Consider the following 25,402-nt stretch of genomic DNA (forward strand, 5'->3'; position numbering starts at 1 on the left):
AGTATTCATCATTGTCATTTTGTTAATATTAAAATTAATTCTGCCAGCTTCTCAGGGGTCAACCTCTATAGTAAGCAGGATACAAGAAGCATATATTTAATGAGGAAGTTATCTAAGTAGCCCACCCATCATGCTAGCTCTGATGTCAGTCAATTACACACATTTATTTTTTTAATATAAATTTATTTATTTTAATTGGAGGCTAATTACTTTACAATATTGTATTGGTTTTGCCATACATCAACATGAATCTGCCACAGGTGTACATGTGTTCCCCATCCTGAACCCCCCTCCCACCTCCCTCCCCATCCCATCCCTCTGGGTCATCCCAGTGCACCAGCCCCAACCATCCTGTATCATGCATCGAACCTGGACTGGTGATTTGTTTCACATATGATAATATACATGTTTCAATGCCATTCTCCCAAATCATCCCACCCTCGCCCTCTCCCACAGAGTCCAAAATACTGTTCTATACATCTGTGTCTCTTTTGCTGTCTCACATACAGGGTTGTCGTTACCATCTTTCTAAATTCCATATATATGCATTAGTATACTGTATTGGTGTTTTTCTTTCTGGCTTACTTCACTCTGTATAATAGGCTCCAGTTTCATCCACCTCATTAGAACTGATTCAAATGTATTCTTTTTAATGGCTGAGTAATACTCCATTGTGTATATGTACCTCAGCTTTCTTATCCATTGTCTGCTGATGGACATCTAGGTTGCCTCCATGTCCTGGCTATTATAAACAGTGCTGCAATGAACATTGGGGTACATGTATCTCTTTCAATTCTGGTTTCCTCGGTGTGTATGCCCAGCAGTGGGATTGCTGGGTCGTATGGCAGTTCTATTTACAGTTTTTTAAGGAATCTCCACACTGTTCTCCATAGTGGCTGTACTAGTTTGCATTCCCACCAACAGTGTAAGAGGGTTCCCTTTTCTCCACACCCTCTGCAGCATTTATTGCTTGTAGACGTTCCTCCCTGGACTTCCTGGGTGATCAATGGTAAAGAATCTGCCTGCCAGTGCAGGAGACTCAGGAGACACTGGTTCGATCCCTGGGTGGGGAAGACCCCCTGGAGGAGGAAATGGCAACCCACTCAAGTATTCTTGCCTGGAGAATCCCATGGACAGAGGAGCCTAGTGGGCTACAGTCCATAGGATCCAAAGAGTCAGACCGGACTAAGCACCCACATACCTTAAGTCCTCCTTAGTTCACTAATTATGGAAGACAACTTAGCTCTTACAGGAGACAAAAACCCCTGCTGGGACTTGAGACAAGTTGGTGGGTTTAATAAAATGCATTTTATTTTAGTGTGTGTTAGTTTTGAATTTTTTTTTTTTTTTGCTTTGAATTTTTATCTTAATTTGCATAGACAGGGAAGAGCACTGGATCATACATAATGAGCTTTTTTTGACTCTGTTTTTCCAGAGTGGAAATAGAATTCTGTGTTCCATCATTCTGAGCCATCACCAGGGTCCATCCATAATCAACTACGACGATGAGAGTGGTAAGACATGCGTGCACATCGCCGCAGCAGCAGGTTTCTGCGACATCATCAATGAGCTGGCAAGAGTCCCTGAGTGCAACCTGCAGGCTCTGGATGTGGACGACAGGTATCCGTGGCCACGCTGTCACCTTTTCCAAATTTTAATCTCAAAACAAAGAAGATGTTTAAGGAGTTATCTTATATGACTGTGTCCTTACTGCCAGTAATATTAATATTTATACCTGGGCTTGTGACAATAAAAACTGCTCTATATTAGTCAGGACAGGAAAAACCATTGTTATGAAGAGAAACGCTGTGACTGTATTGTCAGACTTTCCACTTTTTGCTAACTGTTCTCAGAAGGCTTTCTGTATATCAGCTTCCTGCTATATGCACTTTTTGTTCTTAACAGTAAGTCTTATTTTTTTCCTTCATTCCTGGATTATGTCATAAAATCAACAAGCTCTTGTTATCCAGAGAAGAGCACAATAGAGGCTTTGTGTTCGGAACTAGACATGACCTTAGCAGGGTTCTGTTTTGGTTTTCTTTAGTCATTAAAGATGTATTTACATAGATAAGGAAGCTGAGTCCAGAAAGGTGAAGAGACTTGCCTAAGAGGTAATTAGCAACTAAGTGAAAACTTGTCGTTCAATCTGAGTCCAGCTCTTTGCGACCCATGGACTTCAGCACACCAGGCTTCTCTGTCCTTCAGTATTTCCCACAGTTTTCTCAAATTTATGTCCATTGTGTTGGTGATGCTATTCAGCCATCTCATCCTCTGTTGTCCCCTTCTCTTCCTGCCCTCAATTTTTCCCAGCATCATGGTCTTTTCCACTGAGGTGGCTCTTCGCATCTGGTGGCCAAAGTGTTAGAGCTTCAGCCTCAGCATCAGTCCTTCCACTGAGTATTCAGAGTTAATTTCCTTTAGGATTGTCTGGTTTGATCTCCTTTCTGTCCAAGGGACTCTTAAGAGTCTTTTCCAGCACCACAGTTGTAAAGTATCAATTCTTTGATGCTCAGACTTCTTGATGGTCCAACTCTCACATCCATACATGACTACAGGTTTTGACTAGACAGACCTTTGATGGCAAAGTGATGTCTTTGCTTTTTAATATGCTGACAGAAGAAGTGAGAACAACAATCCCACGGCCTCCAAAATGAAAACCCAATCACAGAAAACTAACCAAAATGATCACATGGATCACAGCCTTGTGTAACTCAAAGAAAACTTGTACCCTTGTCTTTTAAATGTAGAGCTTTTCACCTACTGGCCCTTCATCCATAATCAACTATTAGAATTTTTCAATTACAATGCTTATCTAACCTTTGCTTCAGTTAGGCATAGACTCAATGAAAATATAAGAATAATATAAAAACAAATAAGACTGTTGAAAACAAGTATAAGGCTTGTACCTTATATATAGTTTTTTTTAAACCTTTTTCTATTGAAGTGCAATTTAGCCACCTACTTCCATGATTTTAGATTCCCCAAGAAGCACTTCCTACTACTTCCTGATACCTGAAACCCTTATCACACAGGAGAAAGAAATCTTGGGTTCCATGTAAGTCTCAGAAGCTGGAGACAGTTAACAGGATGACTTTAATTAAAATTAATATATAAATCATTGAGAGTAGACCTTTTCTGAAGAGTAGATATTGAACTTGAGCAGGTACAAAAGTAGAAGGATTTTGTTACATGAAGAGAAAAGGTGAATGATCCAAAAAGAGAAGAAAAAAACACATGTAAGGCAATGGCACCCCACTCCAGTACTCTTGCCTGGAAAATCCCATGGGTGGAGTAGCCTGGTGGGCTGCAGTCCATGAGGTTGCTAACAGTTGGACACGACTGAGCAACGTCACTTTTCACTTTCATGCATTAGAGGGGGAAATGGCAACCCACTCCAGTGTTCTTGCCTGGAGAATCCCAGGGATGGGGGAGCCTGGTGGGCTGCCGTCTATGGGGTTGCACAGAGTCAGACATGACTGAAGCGACTTAGCAGCAGCCGCAGCAGCAGGGGGACTTGCCTGGTGGTCCAGTGGTTAGGATACCTTGTTTCCAATGCAGGGGGTGGTGGGTTGAACTTTGGTCAAGGAATACATGCCATGTGGCCAAATAAATAAAAGTAGAAAAATATATACATTTTTAAAGAACACATTTAGGAAAAGAGGGTTGGAAAAAAGTTTGCCTACTTCAAAATACTTCTAGAAGCAGCTCTAATACAGTGTTTCCCACTTGAATTATCACATGCTTCAGTTCAGTTCAGTTTAGCTGCTCAGTCATGTCCGACTCTTTGTGACCTCATGGAGCACAGCACACCAAGCCTCCCTGTCCATCGCCAACTCCCAGAGTTTACTCAAACTCATGTCCATTGAGTCGGTGATGCCATCCAACCATCTTATCCTCTGTCGTCCCCTTCTCCGCCTGCCCTCAATCTTTCCCAGCATCAGGGTCTTTTCAAATGAGTCGGCTCTTTGCATCAGGTGGCCAAAGTATTGGAGTTTGAGCTTCAACATCAGTCCTTCCAATGAACACCCAGGACTGATCTCCTTTAGGATGGACTGGTTGGATTTCCTTGCAGTCCCAGGGACTCTCAAGAGTCTTCTCCAACACCACAGTTCAAAAGCATCAATTGTTCAGTGCTCAGCTTTCTTTACAGTCCAACTTTCACATCTATACATGACCACTGAAAAACCATAGCCTTGACTAGACGGACCTTTGTTGGCAAAGTAATGTCTCTGCTTTTTAATACGCTGTTTAAATTGGTCATAACTTTCCTTCCAAGGAGTAAGTGTCTTTTAATTTCATGGCTGCAGTCACCATCTGCAGGGATTTTGGAGCCCAAAAAAATAAAGTCAGCCATTGTTTCCACTGTTTCCCTATCAATTTGCCCTGAAGTGATGGGACTGGATGCCATCATCTTTGTTTTCTGAATGTTGAGCTTTAAGCCAACTTTTTCACTCTCCTCTTTCACTTTCATCAAGAGGCTCTTTAGTTCTTCACTTTCTGCCATAAGGGTGGTATTATCTGCTTATCTGTGGTTATTGATATTTCTCCCATGCTTAGGAGAGAAAATTTAGTTCCCCCAGTCTCAGGGAAGAAAGTATATCCAAAGAGAGTAAGAAAGTGCAAAAGATGGGGCCCTACAAGGGTTCAAAGTGAAGTAAAATCTCAAGACGGGTCTAGTTTCTGCTCCAGAGCTCAGCTCAGCCTGCTCTGCATTTTGTTTCAGTTTCTGCATCCTGCACTGGATAGCTCTGCCTTCACATTGACACTGTAAGCTTGTGTCGGTAGAGAATTTTTCAAAATTTTCATAGGTTTAAGTATTGAAGCATTTGCAACAATTGTGGCTTCACTTCCCATCTTTTTTTTCCAGATAGAAAGTTTTTGAGAAAAGGGAAGAAAAATAAGGCAATGATTTTAAAAAATAAAAAAAAAAGAGGATGAGGGAAAATATGAGGGAACTAGTCCTCCTAAATTATTAAAACACATCATAAATCTATGACATTTTAAAACATGTTGGTCCTAGCCTAAGATTGATGGTACAGAACACATAACTCATAAATAGCTTGTATAGCTTAAAGGGCCCAAATTTCACCAGTCTATGAAGTCATGCTTTCCTTTAGCATCCAAGTCATTTATCTTCAGGAAGGAGAGTCTTTAATCAAACTCTCCTCCCTACATACTTATGGGAATTATCTAGGGAATGTTTGCATTTTCCATAAGTGGTTCCTTGGCTTCTGACACCTTACCAACACTGCATTCTTGTACCTATCATCTCCTGTCATTCAGAGACTGCCTCCTCAGCCCACTGCTTGTCTCTGATGAATTTCTTCTGAATCATGGGCCCTGGTTCTCCAGCTCCTTACTGTGATAACTGAGTCCAATCTGCTGTGTTTGAAGACTATCCTGAAGCGTAGAGATAAGAAAGGGACTGCAGCTTACATAACTTGAAACTAGATACTACATATTGCCCACAAAGGCTTTATGTGTATTAGTTAGAAATTATCTATGCTTCTCTTGTTTCTGCAAAATAATTTTTTCCCTGAGTCCTTCTGGACCTCTTCTTCCATGCTGATGTTCTGAATGATCTCAGGTTGCCTCAGCCTGCCTCGCTTGAAGCAGGGCTTCAGTTCCTGGCTAGAGATTGAGGTTGGGTTGCGTTGCAGTAGTGAGAGAGCTGAATCCTAGCCACTAGACCAAAGATCAGGGACAAGGCCCTGGCCCTTCAACGTGCAGAACAATAATTCCCACAAAGATAGAAAGTAGTGGAATAGGTAAAGTATTTATTAGGAGGAAAAAGAGTACAGTATATGAGGATAGACACACAGGCGGACTCAGAGGAAGAATTGCACCCTCAGGGCAGTTCACGTTACTTATATGGGGCATTTCCTCCAGGTTTCCTTGGCCAATCATTTTAATTTGCCTGGTTCAGAGTTCATATCTGTTACATCTCAGGATCCTCCCATGTGTACACACACATCTCTTAGCCAAGATGAAAGAGGTCTATGGGTGGGTGGCATCAGCATCACTCCTGTTTTGACCTCCAAGAAGCCTTTCTTTGCATGTGCAGTTGGGAGGTCTCCTGACTTCAAAAAATGAGAAATATGTGGGCTCTTATCTTCTGTGTGGGCAGGGCCCAGCCTCCTCTCTCGGCTGTCCTGATATTGATAGTTTGTAGTTTCTGTCCACAGGGAATGACTCTCTAAACTTTACCCTGGGGACCATCTACCTCCTGCCTCAAGAGAAATTAATAGTCACTCTTCAGTTCAGTTCAGTCACTCAGTCGTGTCCGACTCTTTGCAACACCATGGACTGCAGCACGCCAGGCTTCCCTGTCCATCACCACCTCCCAGAGCTTGCTCAAACTCTTGTCCATAGACTCAATGATACCATCCAACCATCTCATCCTTTGTCATCCCCTTCTCCTGCCTTCAATCTTTCCCAGCAACAGGGACTTTTCCAATGAATCACTTCTCATCAGGTAGCCAAAGTATTGGAGTTTCAGCTTCAGCATCAGTCCTTCCAATGAATATTCAGGACTGATTTCCTTTAGGATTGACTGGTTGGATTTCCTTGCAGTCCAAGAAACTCTCAAGAGTCTTCTGCAACACCACAGTTCAAAAGCATCAATTCTTCAGTGCTCAGCTTTCTTCATAGTCCAGCTCTCACATCCATACATGACTACTGGAAAAACCATAACTTTGACTAGATGGACCTTTGTTGGCAAAGTAATGTTTCTGCTTTTTAATATGCTGTCTAGGTTGGTGATAGCTTTTCTTCCAAGGAGAAAGCATCTTTTAATTTCATGACTGCAGTCACCATCTGCAGTGATTTTGGAGCCCCCCCAAAATAAAGTATTTCACTGTTTAAATTGTTTCCCCTTCTATTTGCCATGAAGTTATGGGACCATTAGTACAGTCACTCAGCAATTGTCATAAAGGAGTATTTCACAATGTGCCAAAGAGAATTGTCATGTGTTGATAAATCTGACTGCATTGATGTTCAACCCTCCATCTATTGAATTCATTGGCAATATATTCTCTAATCAGGAGGGTATAATATGGCTGGTGCCTCATCTTGTTTCATAATAAATATTGTCTGGAGACCTCTCAAATAGAATGGAATGAATCATATCTTGTACAAGCTCAAATAGGCAGTGCAATTGATGACAATGTTGAAAAAATACATGGTCCTATATTAAGTGTCCTCAAATTGCTGTCCATATCATAACATGAGGAGGATGCTTGATTGACACAGGACACAGTCACCCATGGGGACTCTGGTCATACTGTGGACATGGCTGCTGCTGCTGCTGCTGAGTCGCTTCAGTCATATCCGACTTTGTGCGACCCCATAGACGGCCTCCTACCAGGCTCCTCTGTTTCTGGGATTCTCCAGGCAAGAACACTGGAGTGGGTTGCCATTTCCTTCTCCAATGCATGAAAGTGAAAAGTGAACATGGCTACACTCCCAGTACTAAGTCCTGAGCCCCTTCAGACAGATAGACCCAACTGAGTCCTTCTCTGTCTCACCCACAGACTGCCTCCATGTCTGAGAGACTTCCTGGCTCTCCAGGGGTGGTCATCTGCCAGGGGTCAAGCCCCAGAATGAAGCCAAGGAGAGGACTCCCATGCCTTCTTTTCCTGCCCCAGGATTGATCCTCTCCCAGACTGACTGACAGGAAGAATAGCCCTTCTCTTCATGGGAAACCCCATTCACAGGAATGTCATCTATCACCATTCCCCGCTTTAGCCTCCCAGGGTCCCACTGTCCAGACACACCACACAGACATCCCCAACCACCTACTTCCCAGCATCTCTGCCAAAGAAGCAAGGTTCAGGTCCCCTTTGTTCTTGAGTCCAATGGTCCTTTATGCTCTTATCACCTTCTTGTCCCATTTGCCTTGATAGTTCTTTCTACAGCTGGGGAACTGTTTTGCTCCACATCTGCTCTCAGTTCTGGGCTTGGCTTTTGGAAACAGGAAGACACTATTTCTCTTATCTACCCTGCTATATCCCTCCCTTCAAGTTGGGCATAAAGTCAACCATATCCTTATATGGAGGAAAGGGGACAGGTAGAAAAGTATGTATACAGTTCAGGATCTTAAAATTTGATCCCACTGCATTAATAAATGGTGTTGAGAAAAGCTGGCTATGTAACTGGAAAAATGGTCAGATTGGCTCCACACCTCACCACACATATCAGAATACACATTCAGATACATGTGCAGTTTTGTTTAAATCCAAATAAATCTAGAATAAAATATTAGTTTCCTATTTATTTACATTCAGTAAATTTGCTTTTTTTGGATGTATAGTTCTATGAATTTTAACACATACATAGATTCATGCAATCACCACAAGGCAGATCCAAAACAATGCCATCAATTCCAACACCAACTCAGATTGTCCTTCTATAGTCAAGGCTTCCCCCATCTCCAAGCTCTGGCAGCCATGGATTAGTTCTCTCTTTTGGGTTTTGCCTTTCCCAGAATGTCATGCAAATGGAAATATACAATATGTAATCTTTTGAGATTGCTTTATTTCACCTGGTAGAATGCACTTGAGATTTATCTATGTTCCATATACCAGTAGGCTATTCTTTTTACTGCTGAGTAGTATTCCATTTTGTGGATAAATTATGGTTTGTCTATCCACCCATTGAAGAATATTGGGTTGCTTATACTTTTGGATGGTTACAAACAGTACAGCTATAAACATTTGTGTACAAGTTTTTGTGTAAATGTCAGTTTTCATTTCTCTAGCTATAGATATAGACATGAGATTGCTTGGCCATATGGTAAGTATGCTTAACTTTAGAAGGAATTGACAAACTATTTTCTGGTGTGGCTGCTTCTAAAAAATGTATAAAAGTTCCAGTTGCCCTGAATCTTCATCCATACATGTATTGCCAGGTTTTGGTTTTTTTTTAACTTTTTTTTTTCATTGAAGTATAGTTGATTTACAATGTTGTGTCCATCTCTGCTATCAGCAAAGTGACTCAGTTATACACATATAGAAAGCCTTTTTTTTTTTAATTTAGCCATTTAAATAAGTATGTAGTGGTATCCCATGTAGTTTTAATTTGCATTTCTCTGAATGAAAAATGTTACTGAGCATCTTTTCATGTGCTTGTTTACCAATTACACACTTTCTTTGATAAAGTCTTCAATCTTTTGCTAGTTTTTTAAATCGATTTGTATATATTTTTTTTATTGTTCAGTTTTTAAATACTTTACATACTCTCTTTGTTGGATGTGTAATTTGCAAATATTTTCTCCCAGTCTCTGGCTTTTTTTTTTTTTTTTTAAGAAAATGATGGTTTTGCCACTTATCAAAAGTTTAAACACTGGTGAGTATGTATCTACCTTCTGGCTAATGAAGAACTTTCTAAAATATAAAAGCATGAAACAAATAAAAAATGAAGAGGTAAATAAATGTGGTAATTTCTTAAAATTTTTATGGAAAACCACTAAAAAAAATTAAAAGCTAAGTAACAAATTAGAGGAAATGTTTTCATAAACCTAAGTAGAAAAAACCCAATACCTTAAATATTTTAAAAGCTTATATGAGTTAGTAAGAAAAGCTAACAACCTAATAGAAAATGGACATAGGGCATTAAGGCTCATTTCAATGAAGAAACTAAAATGTCAAATAAAATGTATTTCCAAGGTTCTTCCTCATGTTATTTAAAGAAATGCAGATTCAAACAACACTGAAGTACTAATTTTGCCTACCAAGTTGGCAAAGATTTTTAAAGATGTTGATAACACTTCATATTAGGAAGGAGTAGGAACGCAGCTGGTAGGAGGAAAAATTGAGTCAGTTTTCTTGGAAGGCAATCCTGGCACTATGTATAAAGAGCCTTCAAATTGTTCATATCCTTTGACCCACTACTTCCTTTTTGAGGAAATTCGCAGAAAGACCAAAGAAGGGGAAAGGCCGCAGAGTATCAGAATTAGAGGAGAGGCCTCTGCACACATACATCATCACCCTGAAACCCCATTTAGTGCATACCATTTCCACACTGTAAGTAGCAACAAGTCTGTCCTGCCAGGACCCAACTTTGAGCAGGAGCTGTTGTCAGCTGGGTCATCTGTATCATTCATGTACTCAGACACTTGTGCTGTCCCCCTGTGGTCCCCCAGGACACCTCTGCACTGGGCTGCAGCTGCAGGGAAAGCAGACTGTGTGCAGTCACTGCTGGAGCTGGGAATGGACAGCAACCTGCGAGACATCAATGAGAGCACGCCCCTGGCCTATGCCCTGTACTGCGGCCACACGGACTGTGTCAAGCTCCTCTCCCAAGAGAGCAGGTGAGCGCACCAGGAGGCACTCATTTTTTTCTTCGTCTCAAAGATTTATAAAATTGGATGCAATTGTCTAAACTGCCAAAACCAGCACAAAACGATCTATAACTTAATAATTGTGTTTGACATTGCCAACTACAAATTGGTACTTGCCATCTACCTCTACAAGGATTAAACAGTGTGCTGCTGCAGCTGCTGACTTTCAACAGCCCCCCCCCCACTGAAAGGCGCTCAAGGTGGAGAGCAGAAATGAAGCTGTCTGTGCTCTAGAATAACTGACAGAACAGGTCTCTAGATAGTTAGATGTTTTCAAGAACCAATTTTATGAGCCCAATTCTTGCATCTCTTTGTATCTAGAAAAGCACAAAAATCTTTCATGGTGACAACTGTTCCTCATGACTAGCAGTTCAGTTCAGTTCCTCAGTCACGTCTGACTCTCTGCGACCCCATGAATCACAGCATGCCAGGCCTCCCTGTCCATCACCATCTCCCGGAGTTCACTCAAACTCACATCCATCGAGTCGGTGATGCCATCCAGCCATCTCATCCTCTGTCGTCCCCTTCTCCTCCTGCCCCCAATCCCTCCCAGCATCAGAGTCTTTTCCAATGAGTCAACTCTTTGCATGAGGTGGCCAAAGTACTGGAGTTTCAGCTTCAGCATCATTCCTTCCAAAGAAATCCCAGGGCTGATCTCCTTCAGAATGGACTGGTTGGATCTCCTTGCAGTCCAAGGGACTCTCAAGAGTCTTCTCCAACACCACAGTTCAAAAGCATCAATTCTTCGGCCTTCTTCACAGTCCAACTCTCACATCCATACATGACCACTGGAAAAACCACAGCCTTGACTAGACAGACCTTTGTTGGCAAAGTAATGTCTCTGCTTTTTATTATGCTATCTAAGTTGGTCATAACTTTCCTTCCAAGGAATAAGCGTCTTTTAATTTCATGGCTGCAATCACCATCTGCAGTGATTTTGGAGCCCCAAAAAATAAAGTTTTCCACTGTTTCCCCATCTATTTGCCATGAAGTAGTGGGACCGGATGCCATGATCTTTGTTTTCTGAATGTTGAGCTTTAAGCCAACTTTTTCACTCTCCACTTTCACTTTCATCAAGAGGCTTTTTAGTTCCTCTTCACTTCCTACCATAAGGGTGGTGTCATCTGCATATCTGAGGTTATTGATATTTCTCCTGGCAATCTTGATTCCAGCTTGTGCTTCTTCCAGCCCAGAGTTTCTCATGATATACTCTGCATGTAAGTTAAATAAGCAGGGTGACAATATACAGCCTTGATGTATTCCTTTTCCTATTTGGAACCAGTCTGTTGTTCCATGTCCAGTTCTAACTGTTGCTTCCTGACCTGTGTATAGGTTTCTCAAGAGGCAGGTCAGGTGGTCTGGTAGTAAGCTCCTGCAAAAAGTATGTGCTTGATTGCATGTACTTCCCCTTCACCAAAACCCTCCCAGCCACCTCTGCTCACCACTCTGAGCAGTTTCTCAGAGTGATCAGAAATGATGTCTCTTGGGCTATAATCCTCATTTTCCCCCAAATAAATAGTGACTCACAACTCTCATGTTGTGCATGTTTTTTCAGTTGACACCATTATCTAACAATGATATGTCCTTGAATCTGTGGAGCAAAATGGTAGTAGTAAGCCTGAATGTATCAGCCTAACATTTACTGAACTCTAATCTCTTCTGTTTTCTCCCTTTCCACATCCATTTAAGCAATATGCTAATTGCTCTTTTGCCTAAATCAGCATTTCTCCAACTCCTTGTTCTCAGGACCCGTTTATACTCAAAAATTATGGAGGACCCAAAAAAGCTTTTGTTTATGTGAGTTACACCTATCAATATTTATGGCATGAAACTAAAACTGAGACACTTCTGATAAAATATTTAGTTAGTAATTTAAAGTGATAATAATCCATTATAAGTTAAGATTAATACCATATTTTTACTTAAAAATAAACTATTCTTCAAAACCAACCAGAAAAAGTGTAATGAAAAGAGCAGCTTTATTTTACTTTGCTCTTCAAGTCTCCTTGATAACTTTATAGAAGTTTAGTAGAATACAGCGGGATTCCCACATCTGCGTCTGCATTCAATCTATTGCAACATGACTGTTTTGACTAAAGGGTATGAAAATAATCTGGCCTCACATAGACACATAGGTAAAAAAGGGAGGTGTATTTCAATAGACTTTTCAGATAACTATGGATACTTTTCCTCGGATAGTACACCAAAACTTGACAAGTAGTATTAGGTTGGTACAAAAGTAATTGCAGTTTTACACTGTTGAACTTTGCCATTTGATATTGGGATACATTCTTAAATAAATGTGGTTATGTTATACAACATTTTAATGTGCATTTCTCACTTTATGTCTTTTTTCTAATGACTTATTATTTGCTGTTTCTTTTATATTTATTTTGACTATAGAAACGTTGTTAGACAAAAAGCAAATTCGAATGATTTTTTTATTCAAGTCAAAAATGGGTTGCAAAGAAGCAGAAACAACTTGCAACATCAACAACACATTTGGGCTAGGAACAGCTAATGAATGTATAGTGCAGTGGCGGTTCAAGAAGTTTTGCAAAGGAGATGAGAGCCTTGAAGATAAGGAACACAGTGGTCGACCATCAGAAGTTGACAATGAGCAACTGAGAGCCATCATCAAAACTGATCCTACAACTACATGAGAGGTCACAAAGAATTCAATATTGACCATTCTACGGCTATTTGGCATTTGAAGCAAATTGGAAAGGTGAAAAAGCTCAATAATTGGATGCCTCATGAGCTGACAGGAAATTAAAAAAAAAAAATTGTCATCTTGAAGTGTCATCTTCTTTTATTCTATGCAACAACAAGAAACCATTTCTTGATCAGATTATGACATGCAAGAAAAGTGCATTTCAGATGACAACCAGTGGTGACCAGCTCAGTGGTTGGACCAAGAAGAAGCTCCAAGATCAGATCAGTCACTCAGTCATGTCCAACTCTTTGCGACCCCATGAATCGCAGCATGCCAGGCCTCCCTGTCCATCACCAACTCCCGGAGTTCACTCAGACTCACGTCCATCAAGTCAGTGATGCCATCCAGCCATCTCATCCTCTGTCGTCCCCTTCTCCTCTTGCCCCCAATCCCTCCCAGCATCAGAGTCTTTTCCAATGAGTCAACTCTTCGCGTGAGGTGGCCAAAATACTGGAGTTTCAGCTTTAGCATCATTCCTTCCAAAGAAATCCCAGCTTCCCAAACCCAAATATGCACTAAAAAAGGGTCATGGTCACTGTTTGGTGGTCTGCTGCTCTAGTGATCCACGACAGCTTTCTGAATCCCAACAAAACCATTACATCTGAGACGTACGCTCAGGAAATCAATGAGATTCACTGAAAATGGCAATGCCTACAGCCGACACTGATCAACAGAAAGAGCCCAGTTTTTCTCTATGACAATGCCCAACCACATGTCACACAACCACCGCTTCAAAAGTTGAATGAATTGGGCTACAAGAGTTTAGCCTCATCTGCAGTATACACCCGACCTCTTGCCAACCGACTACGACTTCAAGCATCTCAACTTTTCCTAGAGGAAATGCTTCCACAGCCAGCAGGAGGCAGAAGATGCTTTCCAACGGTTCATAGAATCCCAAAGCATGGATTTTTATGCTACAGGAATAAACAAACTTATTTCTCATTGGCAAAAATGTGTTGATTTTAATGGTTGTTATTTTGATTAATAATGATGGGTTTGAGCCTAGTTATAATGACTTAAAATTTATGGTCTGAAATCACAATTATTTTTGTACCAATCTAATAGTTTCCCAAAGATCAGTTGCAGTGTGGACTTTGTCACCTTATCCGTGAACTTTTTGAATTCTGTTACATTAAAATCCATTCATCTCTCTAGCACCTTAAATGTGTCTTATACCTATGCATGATTTTATATCTTGCATTGGTCATTTGAAAAACATTGGTTTGCTTAGTTATGAAGATCTTCCATTAAATAATACATTTCATTTTACAACATTAGAAAAAAAATCACATTTATTAATGTCACCACTGATCTCATCAGAAAAGGTTTTATGTATCAGGAAGCTATCAAGCTCAAAGTATGCATACAAATTTTCCAAAATTTCTCATTTTTGCATGAAAGCTAGATTTTTGTCATTGGCAACAATTACTGTCAATTGTTTACCTTGAAATGACAGACTCACTCTGTTCATTTTTGAAAAATCAAATGCCCTACTCCAAATAACCATAGCTTGCCTAGAAGCCATTGAAATGATGGTTCATGGGGGAAAAAAGTATCTAGTTCAGCTCAAACAATTCCACAAATATTTTACCTCACAACATCCATCATGTATTAGTATAGAGTTGTTGTTTAGTCCCTCAGTCACGTCCAGCTCTTTGTGAACCCATGCACTGCAGCACTCCAGGCTCCCCTGTAGTTCACCACCTCCCAGAGTTTGCTCAGACTCATGTCCATTGAGTCGGTGATGCCAGTATATAGCAGAATTGCTTATGAGTACTTTCTATTTTGTCCAGGAAAAAAAAAAAAGCATCTCAAGAATCAATATTTAGTAAAATGAGTAAGTTTTACTGGGCATTATTAAATTAAGTGGCAGTTTTGTTTTAATGAAAGTCTATTGTTACTACTGGAGAAGGCAATGGCACCCCACTCCAGTACTTTTGCCTGGCAAATCCCATGGGCCGAGGAGCCTGGTAGGCTGCAGTCCATGTGGTCTCAAAGAGTCGGACACGACTGAGCAACTTCACTTTCACTTTTCACTTTGATGCATTGGAGAAGGAAATGGCAACCCACTCCAGTGTTCTTGCCTGGAGAATCCCAGGGATGGCGGAGCCTGGTGGGCTACCGTCTCTGGGGTCTCACAGAGTCGGACACGACTGAAGTGACAGCAGCAGCAGCATTGTTAGTACTACCTTGATTTGTGCCAAGGAGCCCATTGTTTTGCCCATTTGCTCTCTTGCATGCTTGGTGTAAAAAGCAGTCCAGTGAAAAAGACAACATCTTGATATTATTATGAATATGGTTTTAACTTCATGAGGCCTGTCAGAGACCTCACCTCCAGGGTTCAATGGACCACACTTTGAGACCCACTGGCCAAAATCACAACCTTACTAGGAAAAGGAAATTGATTGTAGAAGATGCTAAAGTAGCATTAGCATTTACTTAATTTAGTTAGCACAGGGACATATTCTATATGGGAAAACTTGCAGGAATGCTAGAGATTTGGGGTTCTCTCTCTGGTAGTGTCAGGAGTGCAGAATCTGTGTTTCATATTTCATAAAGCCTTTTGGAAGGTGAAAGGAGGAAGACAAAAATTCATCACAGGAATAAAGATTCAATTATACACTGTGTGACCTACTGGAAAAAGAAAAAATTTCATTATATGTGGCCAAAATGAGGAGTGATACTTTCCAAACCACAGGTTACAATATCTCACTGCAAAGAGAAATGTTGCAATATTGCTTTTAGGGCATGCACACAGGTCCGGTTTCATCATTAACTCATACCGCAGAAAGCACTAATCAATTGTGGCCTCAAAAGAGAATAATACAGAAATTTCCAAGCAAAAAAAAACAGCATAGTGCCTCAGGGAAACTCCACACAAGAAGAGCCAGCTGGACAGCTGCAGATCTTTTTCCCCTGCAGAATTTGCCTGCCCATTGGACATTGCTCACTTTTTTTCTGCTGCCACGCCCAAATTCTGGCATACACACTTCCTGTTCTGCAGCCCAAGCCCAGACAAAAGCTTCTCTCCTTGGCTTCTTTTAGTATGTTTTATTTTAAGTGTTTTTCAATAGGAAATTTAGTAAAAACTCAACAGGAAACAAATAACACACAAACTGTAAAATGGGCAGGCTTCCTGAGGTGGATAATGTCAGAGCTCTGCCCTTATCTCCAGGGAGCCTTTACAGAGAACACCTGAAAAAAATCAGACTCCCCTCCCCCAGCTCTGCAGCCTCCACCCAGCTGCTAGCTAAAGCTTGAACACAACATGTGGCCTTTATTTCTTTGACTTAAAGCTGGCGCTCCTACTGACTGGCCTTAAGAAGTGAGTAAACAGTAATCCCTGAAGGTATTTGGTATTTTCAGCTTACTTGATCCCCTGGCAAAAACAAATTTTGAAAGGATAGTTCCTGAGGGAACAAGCAAAATCTAACTAAGAAATATTCTAATTATGGACAGTAGACTGACCATGCCAAGGAAGGGGGTGGCATGTGAGTAGCTTTTGCACATCACCTTTAACTTGAGAGGGCGCTGAATGACTTTGAATGATCTCCTTCCTGGAGATGGAATAGAGGGAGGTATGTTGTTTGATGACTGCTGTTGCGCCACTTCCTGTTCTCACAGAGCATCCTTATTTTATATCCTATAGAACAGAGCCTCCTAGACCCCTTCCTGCCCAGAACAGTAGGCCCCAGAAGAAGGAGGGACGATTCGGCATGCTCAATCAAATCTTCTGCAGGAACAGAAAGGAAGAGCAGAGGGCCTATCAGAAGGACCCCAGCAGGGACTGGCACAGGGGGGAGCACACCTCGGAAGTCGATGACATCATCACCACCTTTGACAGCAACGTGGATACCAACTGCCAAGAGCAGCCTGGTGAGCAGGTGGCTATGGTTGACTTTAAGAAGAGGACCTCAGAAAACTCAAAATATCACTTACCAGAAAAGAAGCCTCTGGCCCGTAAAGGGCTTCCACCAATCAGAACACAGAGCCTCCCACCCATCACCCTGGGCCATAACTTCCTGACAGCCTCCCAGGGGGCCACTTCCCATGCTGGCCTGAGCTCTGGTACTCATCATGCGGCTCAGCGATCTCAGAAAAGCCGAAGTGAGCAAGATTTGTTGAATAACAGAACTGGCTGCCAGGCATTGCTAGATAACCCTTGGAAAGGTGATTCTCACCCGGTGTTCTATAAAGCCTGGACTATGTCTTCATCTGACAAGCTGCTAGACAGGTTGCTCACCAGCAGATCTGGCCACCAGGAAGTATCAGGGCCCCCACATCTTCCTCATCTACATAATCCTTCATCAGGTAATGTCCTCCCTCATTCCTGACAGATTCTGTACAAGAAACATGTCATACAGTCCTGAGTGAGGAGGGAGAGTAGATAGCTTGGAGGACTTCCCTTTAGTCCACTGGATTCAGGGTATCTAGGCTATGTAAGGAGAAGGAAATGGCAACCCACTCCAGTGTTCTTGCCTGGAGAATCCCATGGACGGAGAAGCCTGGTAGGCTGCAGTCCATGGGGTCGCACAGAGTCGGACACAACTGAAGCGACTTAGCAGCAGCAGCAGCAGGCTATGTAAACAGTCTGCTTTTCCAACCTGAGGACAGTCATCAAGTAGAAGCATGTGCCTTCTCATCTTATCCCATCCCACCAAATACGTGTGGTGACTGGCAGGTTGGAGCAGGAATGTTATTATTTCCACCAGCAAGGATTCTTAAGCAGGGATCCTTGCCGATATCACCTACAAGGCGTTGATTTGTCTGTGTGACTGTTTGCTTTTAAATCAGGTGCTCAATGCCCACTCTGGGCCCACTGAACCAAAATTTTGGTGAGGCAGAAGGGAAAAGAGTAATGCCTTCCACGTGTATGAGTAGAAAGGGAACATTTCACACATTTATGGATCAAGACTCCAAACACGTCAAAGGATTGATTACCTGGCAGATTACCTGTGTCTGCCCGCAGCTATGTAGCCCCTCATCCGAAGCAAACTATGTTATTAATTTTTTGCTTGTCCTTCCAGAAGTATTTTATACATATTTAATTATTTGTATATATACATATATATATATACATTTTAAATAAATAAGCACATCACACTAAAGAATCTATATTTTTGTACACATACAAGCAATATATATGTGTCTACTTTTCACCTGTTTAAACAAACATATCACACTAAAACTTTTATTTATATTTTTTAAAATCACCCACAGGGGATTCTGAGGTACAGTGGAGACTAAGATCTATTGTTCTAAAGTGCAGGCTTCAGAACAGCTGCCAAAATCAGGTCATTACTATAACAGCTTATTTTGTTATGAAGTGAATTAATCACTAACATTTAAAAATCATGAAGTTTTTACATAAAAGTTTAAATTTCTAGCTTCTCTTGAGAAATTGAAAAATCCAGCAACACTAAACACAAATACCTTTTGGCAATAATTGGCTAGATCTGAGTAACCAGTATCCCTCTGGACACCACTTGGACATCACTGTCCCCAGTTTAGCCCAGTCCACACCACTCTCTAGTCTCTGTCCATGGAGTGTCTGTTGTTCTTTAACAATAAGTTTCTGTTGCTTTTCTTATAGTGGGGTTAAGAGGGAAAATGATATGTTTCTTGAACCCATGCTTCTTTCAAAAGTAGAAAAGTGAAAGACCAAGAGGGTGTATGTATATTTTAAGAACTAGATGAGATCAATATATCTTTAGAGGTAAGAACTATTCCTTCCCATTTAATATGCAGCATGAGCCTGGCTCTCCTCACTCATTTACACGTGCCTGGTGTCTGAAACCTGTGAGGCAGCGTAAGACTTCTCTCATACATATTCATTTGTATTTAAATATATTTATTTGAATAAATACCTGACAGCTATTTCCTGAGAAGAACTTCCCGCAAGGTCTTACTTCCTCCTCAGAGCACTGGAGTGTGGGTAGTTTCCCTGTGTTCTGTGGAGGGGTAAGGAAGCAAAGATATTGGTTTGCTGTCTTTTAACACTTTGATGGCCTCCAGGGCCTTGACTCAGCCTGCTTTCTGGAGTTAGTCCTGTCCTGGCTAATATCTCCTTTTTAGGGAAAAAAAAAATTTTTTTTTTTTTTTTTAATTTTGAGTCTTGTTCTTTTTCTGTTCCCAGGACAGCCTGGGGCTGTTTTTTCTTTATCAGTTAGAATTGGTTCATCTGTTGTAACAGAAACCCAAAGTAACAGTGGTTTAAGCAACATAGAAGTTTATTCCTCTCATATGAAAGAAGTTGAACGTTATGGTTCCCAGTGCTTGGTGAACCATGATCCTTCCATTTGTATTCTCTACAACTTAACCTATGGCTTTCATCCTTTGGAGAAAGAGAAGGAGAAAGGAGAGAGGGGAGAGGAAAATGGATGTCCCCAAACTGAATTATCTCCCATTAATAAGTTATCTCCCATTGCTTCTAGGCCTTTTGGCTAAGATCAAGTGTAATAAGTTATTGACCATAAGTCCTAGAGTCTGCTCCCATCTCATTGGCCAGAACTTTGGTCACATGACTGCCTATCTGCAAGGGAGACTGGGAATTGTTGTGTTTTAGTTGATCACATGACTGTACCTCCAAAACTGGATTTTCATTTCTAAGAGAAATAAGGGAGTAGATATTGAATAGAGAATTCATAGATTCTGTCACATGTGCCATCTAAAACTTTCCGTATTTCGTAAAATAAAAGAAAATTCAATAAAGTTGGTTTTAGGATTGATTTCACTTTTCCAGTGAAGTAACTTGAAAAGTCCCTAGGGGCAGGAAAGCAGAAAAGAACTAGCAGAATTCTCCAAGGGAATGTTAAATGATTAGCTGTGCCTGGATCAAAGCTTTTATTTTTTTCAACCAATGTTTTTGAGTGCTGATTATAACTAGGAGCCGTTCTAGGTAACTGAGTCATGATAAGATAAATATCCCAAGAATCTTCAGTCTATAAATGAACTTTCAGGAACATGGATTTTTCTAAGTTGATTATACAACTCACTTTAAATTGATTTTCTTCTCATGTTTACATATGAAAATCATAAGGGTTTTAAATGGAAAGGACCCTAGTCTTCACTCATTCTTTAAATGATTATTGCATGTCTATTATTATAATTTATCAAGAGGCAGCATATCCAGTGGTTAAGAGAAAAATTCTTTTTTTTTTCTTTTTTTGGCTACCACATGGCTTATAGGATCTTAGTTCCCCAGAGAAGAACTGAACCCGGGTCAATAGCAATCGAAGACCTGAGTCCTAACCACCGGACCACCAGGGAATTCCCCAAGAGGTCTTTTAAAGTCACATTTTTGTTGTTGTTTTGTCAATAAGCCCTGGCTCTCTTTTACTTGCTGTTAATGAATCTCTCTAAACCTTTGTTTCCTCGTGTCAAAAATGGGACGAAATACCCAACTTTTAGGGTTGTGAATTGATAGTAAGGTTAAATGAATTGATACATTTATAATACTTAAAATAGTGACTTTAACATAGTACTATACAAATACACACAAATTTGTGGGCTTTTTTTAAAACTATGTGCCAGGCCCTACGCTAAGCCCAGTGCCTTAGACACAAGCTATAGGTGATGACATTTAACTGCCTTTTTGCTCTCAGATCTAATCTCTTACTTCTAACTCTATTCTGTATCTCTGGAAACTATCCCTCCCAGGCTCCCTGGAAGCTGCCTCCAGGTACTTTTGCTAAAGTGCCAGGAGGCATTGGCAAGAGTACGAGCAGGAGAAAGAGGAAAACCAGTGTAGTTCTCCTCAATGTCCCTCTGCTTCCTATGGAATTTCCAGTAGGGGTTTCACTCCTCCTACTTCCTCCACACAGCCCCTCACTTGTGGTTCTGGCTCCCACTAGCTTCTGGACCTTGGTAATACCAGCTTTTTCTCTTATACTCCAGACTAGAAGTGGTTGCATCCTCCTTCTGTGGTTAATTTCTGGATGTCCTTTAACCTTGTCATCTGGCTTCTCAGCTTTTCCACCACCAGTATAATGAAATTTCCATATGAAATTGCCTCTCTTTCAGAGGCCTAAAGAGGTCTCCATTTTCCTGAATGAGCCCTGATGGATAAGGCAAGACATGTCATCTCTCTGAGCTACAATTTTCCTACTCTCTGGATACACAGTCTGGGGCCGTTTTGTTCCATGAAGGCCTTTCCAGGTATAATGTACATAGCCTAGAAAAGTTAAAACAACTTGTTCAGTCTTAACAACTAATGAGTGACATATTCATAACTTTAACCCAGCTCTCCTAAGAAGTTACCACACAGCCTCCTGGTGGCTCAGAGGTAACAGTCCACCTGCAATGCAGGTAGATGTGGGTTCAGTCCCTAGGTTGGGAAGATCCCCTGGAGGAGGAGATGGCCACCCACTTCAGTATCCTTGCCAGGGATAATACCATGGACAGGGGAGCCTGGTGGGTTACCGTCCACTGGGTCACGAAGAGTCGGGCTGCTCACATATACAATGGTGTGGAAGTGGTTCAGTCGCTAAGTCATGTCTGACTCTGCAACCCCATGGACTGTAGCCCGCCAGGCTCCTCTGTCCATGGGATTTTCCGAGCAAGAATACTGGAGTGGGTTGCTATTTCCTTCTCCAGGGGATCTTCCCGACCCAGGGATTGAACCCACAAAATAAGGGCTTCCCTTATTTCTGTCTTTATATCTCAAAGTCCAGTTGATAGCATGCTTACCAAATTATTTACGATGTGATTTTCTTAGAAACTACACCATCCTCCCCCAAAGAAAAATATTTCTGCCTTATGGATTTTATTTTTGCAAATATTTTTAACCCAATTTGAGTTTTGTTTATTTTTTTTAATGACTACTGAAACTTCCAGACTACAGTTGGGAGAGTTCACTTAAGTGGTTTAAATTGTTAGTTTAGGCGGGTTGAAACTCAGCAGATTTCTGCACTGAGCTCCCATACTTGATGTGAAAACCTAATGTGGTAAAGCAATTGGGTACTATAAATCATACCACTGCACCACTGGCTTGAACTTGGATCGTCTCTCTCCCCTGGATTTTTTCTTTTCCTGCCCTGGGTTTAGTAGAAATAATATGGGCTAGCAGTGATTACTACCGTTTGAATTCCTGGAAGCTAATATCCTGTGCTGACTTCAACAACCCTGAACATTTAGCTGTAATGATTATTGCTTAACATTTATTGAGACCTGTCAATGGGCTAGATGGAGAGGATGGGGGATAAGGCACTTAACCAAAATGAGGGAATTTGGAGCACATCAGCTTAATTCATTGCAAGCAGCTTTCAGAGAAAATGGAACAGAGAGTTCTGTGGTATTTGCTACCAGCCTGGTTATTTACAAGTCATCACAAGGAACCTAAGAAAGTGCTTGCTTCCTTTCTCCCTCAAGAGAGAACTTGCTTCTCCAGAATTTTCTAGACTCTCCCAGCAACAACTCCCTCTCCTCCCTGCATAGGTCTGATGTCATGACCACCACTGTTTAAACCCATCAGCAATGGGTTTAACCCACTCTAGTACTCTTGCCTGGAAAATCCCATGGATGGAGGAGCCTGGTAGGCTGCAGTCCATGGGGTCGCTAAGAGTCAGACACGACTGAACGACTTCACTTTCACTTTTCACTTTCATGCATTAGAGAAGGAAATGGCAACCCACTCCAGTGTTCTTGCCTGGAGAATCCCAGGGATGGGGGAGCCTGATGGGCTGCCATCTATGGGTTCACACAGAGTCGGACACGACTGAAGCAATTTAGCAACAGGACAAAGGCCAGATTCTTCAGCTGGCAAAGTCCTCCCAACGTAGCCTGGCCTCACTTACCTTTCTCAACTTCTGCACCTCCCATTTCAATCTTTCCCCCTGCCCCCTCCCCTTGAACAGTTCCTTGAATATCTCTAAGCTCTTGAGGAACCCATACCTTTTACTCTACGACATCTTTGCCCGTGTTTCGTTTTGTTTTTCTTTTAACCTTTCATCCACTGAGTCTTGATAGAGTCCTACAATCTTTTAAGAACCAGCCCAAACTTGCCTCCTATGCAGAAGGCTCCTCACTGCTGTAGGAGGTGTGGCCCGTTTTTACTATCCATCATGAAAGAATCCCTCCTCTGCCTTGTTAAGCCTTCTCGGGGGCAGTGAACCACAGACTTCCCCTTCAACAGCACTGCAGGAGAGGAGTTTTTAATCCCCATTTTAGAGATGAAGAAATTGGAGGATTGGAGTGGTTACCCCACCCACCTAAGGTCATAAGGTAGCTAGGAAGTGGCAGAGCAGATGTTTAAGCAAGGTCTGTGGGATTCAAGACACACTGATCTCTCTGGGCCCTTCTTTCCTGTGATAGCTTCACAGCACTACTCATGGCCTTCAAAAGTACTTTATCTGTTTCTATTCCCATCAGCCACTTTGAGCACCTTGCCTTCTCTTTGTACTCTAGTCTCTGGAATGCAAAGAGTTTGCAATAGATGAGTGCTGAATATATTTGTTATTATTATTAATCTTCATTCTCTTCTATTTCCTCATTTAACTGTGAAAATTTTTTCTGCCTTTTTATTCTAAGACAGTGGTCATCCTCCACAGGCTGGACACCCCTTGAAAGCTCCCGCAGCACAGATAGATCTTTAAACTATGCACATTCTACCTTGTTCTTCAAAACTGAGCAAAATGTCAGGGTGGCAAAAAGTTTAACTCTCCTCCCACCTCCTCCCAAATCACTGCTGAAGTCCGTCTCTGCCACTTCTCCCATCCTATCTATACCATTTTGGCCTCTAAGGAGGCAACATGGTGTGCATTTTAGGTCCAGACAGACCTGGGTTGGGTCCAGATTCTGTCACCTCCTGTCATATGACCTTGAGCTCCATTCAGAACTCCTCCAAATCACAGTGTCCTCATTTGGAGACTGGGCATGATAGTACCTCTCTCACAAGGGAAAGTGACTGTTAGGATTAAATGAGATTACATATATAGAAACTAGTCCAGTGCTTGACCACAGTAAGTGCTCAATAGTGTTACCCGTAATTATCATCTCATTTTTGGTTTTTCAAATTTCTGCTCCAGTGTTCATGGATAAATAATCGAATATGAGTTGATATAGGTTTTACTGTAATTCTACTCAGGAATTTTTTTTAAAACAATGGCTTATGAGCTTCCCTCATGGCTCAGATGGTAAAAGCATCTGCTTGCAATGCAGGAGACCCAGTTCTATCCCTGGGTAGGGAAGATCCTCTGGAGAAGGAAATGGCAACCCACTCCAGTACTCTTGCCTGGAAAATTCCATGGATGGAGGAGCCTTGTAGGCTACAGTTCATGGGGTCAGACAGGACTGAGCGATTTCACTTTCACTTATGAGGTTATTTAACCTTCAAAGTTCAAAGGAATAAAAATATAAAGGCAAAATGTACACCCAGGAGACTGGAAATTTTGCTTAATATTCATCAAATGACACTGTTCAGATGACCACCCCTAAAAATCTACCACTGGACTCACCGAAGCAGATAGGGGGTGGATCTTTCCCCCCTGTTCTAAGGACTGCTTTACCCAAACAGAAGACTTAAACCCTATGGGCCTCACTATAATGACTCTTGTTCCTACTAGACTGCTAAGTAAAAGGTTCCTACTAGACTGCTAAGTAAAAGATCAAATGAATACATGCCCCACTCTCTAGGAGATCATATTTAAAAATGCCACGTAGTAGCACTGTAATAATTGCTAATGTTTATTATTTACTTTATAAGCTAAATGCTTTACCTTTGTTCTCCTAGTTAATCTTTATAACAACTGGAAAAGACAGAAAGCTATTATCCACTTTTTACATATGAGGAAGTTGAGATTTAAAGAGAGAACATCACTTGCTCAAGTTGGGAATTAAGCCTAATCCTGTCTGATCCTGTTGTTCTTGTTCATTCACTCAGTTGTGTCCAACTCTTTGAGACCTCATGGACTGCAGCATGCCAGGCTTCCCTGTCCTTCACCATCCCTCAGACCTTGCTCAAACTCATGTCTATTGAGTCAGTGATGCTATCCAACTGTCTTGCCTGTCATCCCCTTCTCCTGCCTTCAACCTTACCCAGCATCAGGGTCTTTTCCAATGAGTAGGCTCTTTGCATCAGGTGGTCAAAGTATTGGAGCTTCAGCTTCAGCCTCAGTCCCTTCAAAGAATATTTAGGACTGATTTCCTTTAGGATTGACTGGTTTGATATCCTTGTAGTCCAAGGCACTCTCAAGAGTCTTCTCCAACACCACAGTTCAAAAGCATCAATTTTTGGTGCTCAGCCTGCTTTATGGTCCAACTTTCATATCCATACATGTCTACTGGAAAAACCATAGCTTTGACTAGACAGACCTTTGTTGGCAAAGTAATGTCTCTGCTTTTTAATATGC

General features: G+C 41.4%; 1 protein-coding gene across 2 annotated transcripts in view; it reads left to right on the plus strand.

Moving 5' to 3' along the window:
- The window catches only part of ANKRD55 (ankyrin repeat domain 55), a 113,176-nt gene that overhangs the window by 82,014 nt on the left and 5,760 nt on the right, over window positions 1-25,402 (plus strand). For both annotated transcript variants that reach the window (XM_070774659.1, XM_070774660.1), the window contains 3 exons: window positions 1,436-1,620; window positions 10,142-10,309; window positions 16,705-17,366. In XM_070774659.1, the coding sequence (XP_070630760.1) occupies window positions 1,436-1,620; window positions 10,142-10,309; window positions 16,705-17,366 (1,015 nt within the window). The remainder of the gene's footprint in view (window positions 1-1,435; window positions 1,621-10,141; window positions 10,310-16,704; window positions 17,367-25,402) is intronic.

This window comes from Bos indicus, chromosome 20 (assembly GCF_029378745.1).
Source record: "Bos indicus isolate NIAB-ARS_2022 breed Sahiwal x Tharparkar chromosome 20, NIAB-ARS_B.indTharparkar_mat_pri_1.0, whole genome shotgun sequence".
Lineage (NCBI taxonomy): Eukaryota > Metazoa > Chordata > Mammalia > Artiodactyla > Bovidae > Bos > Bos indicus.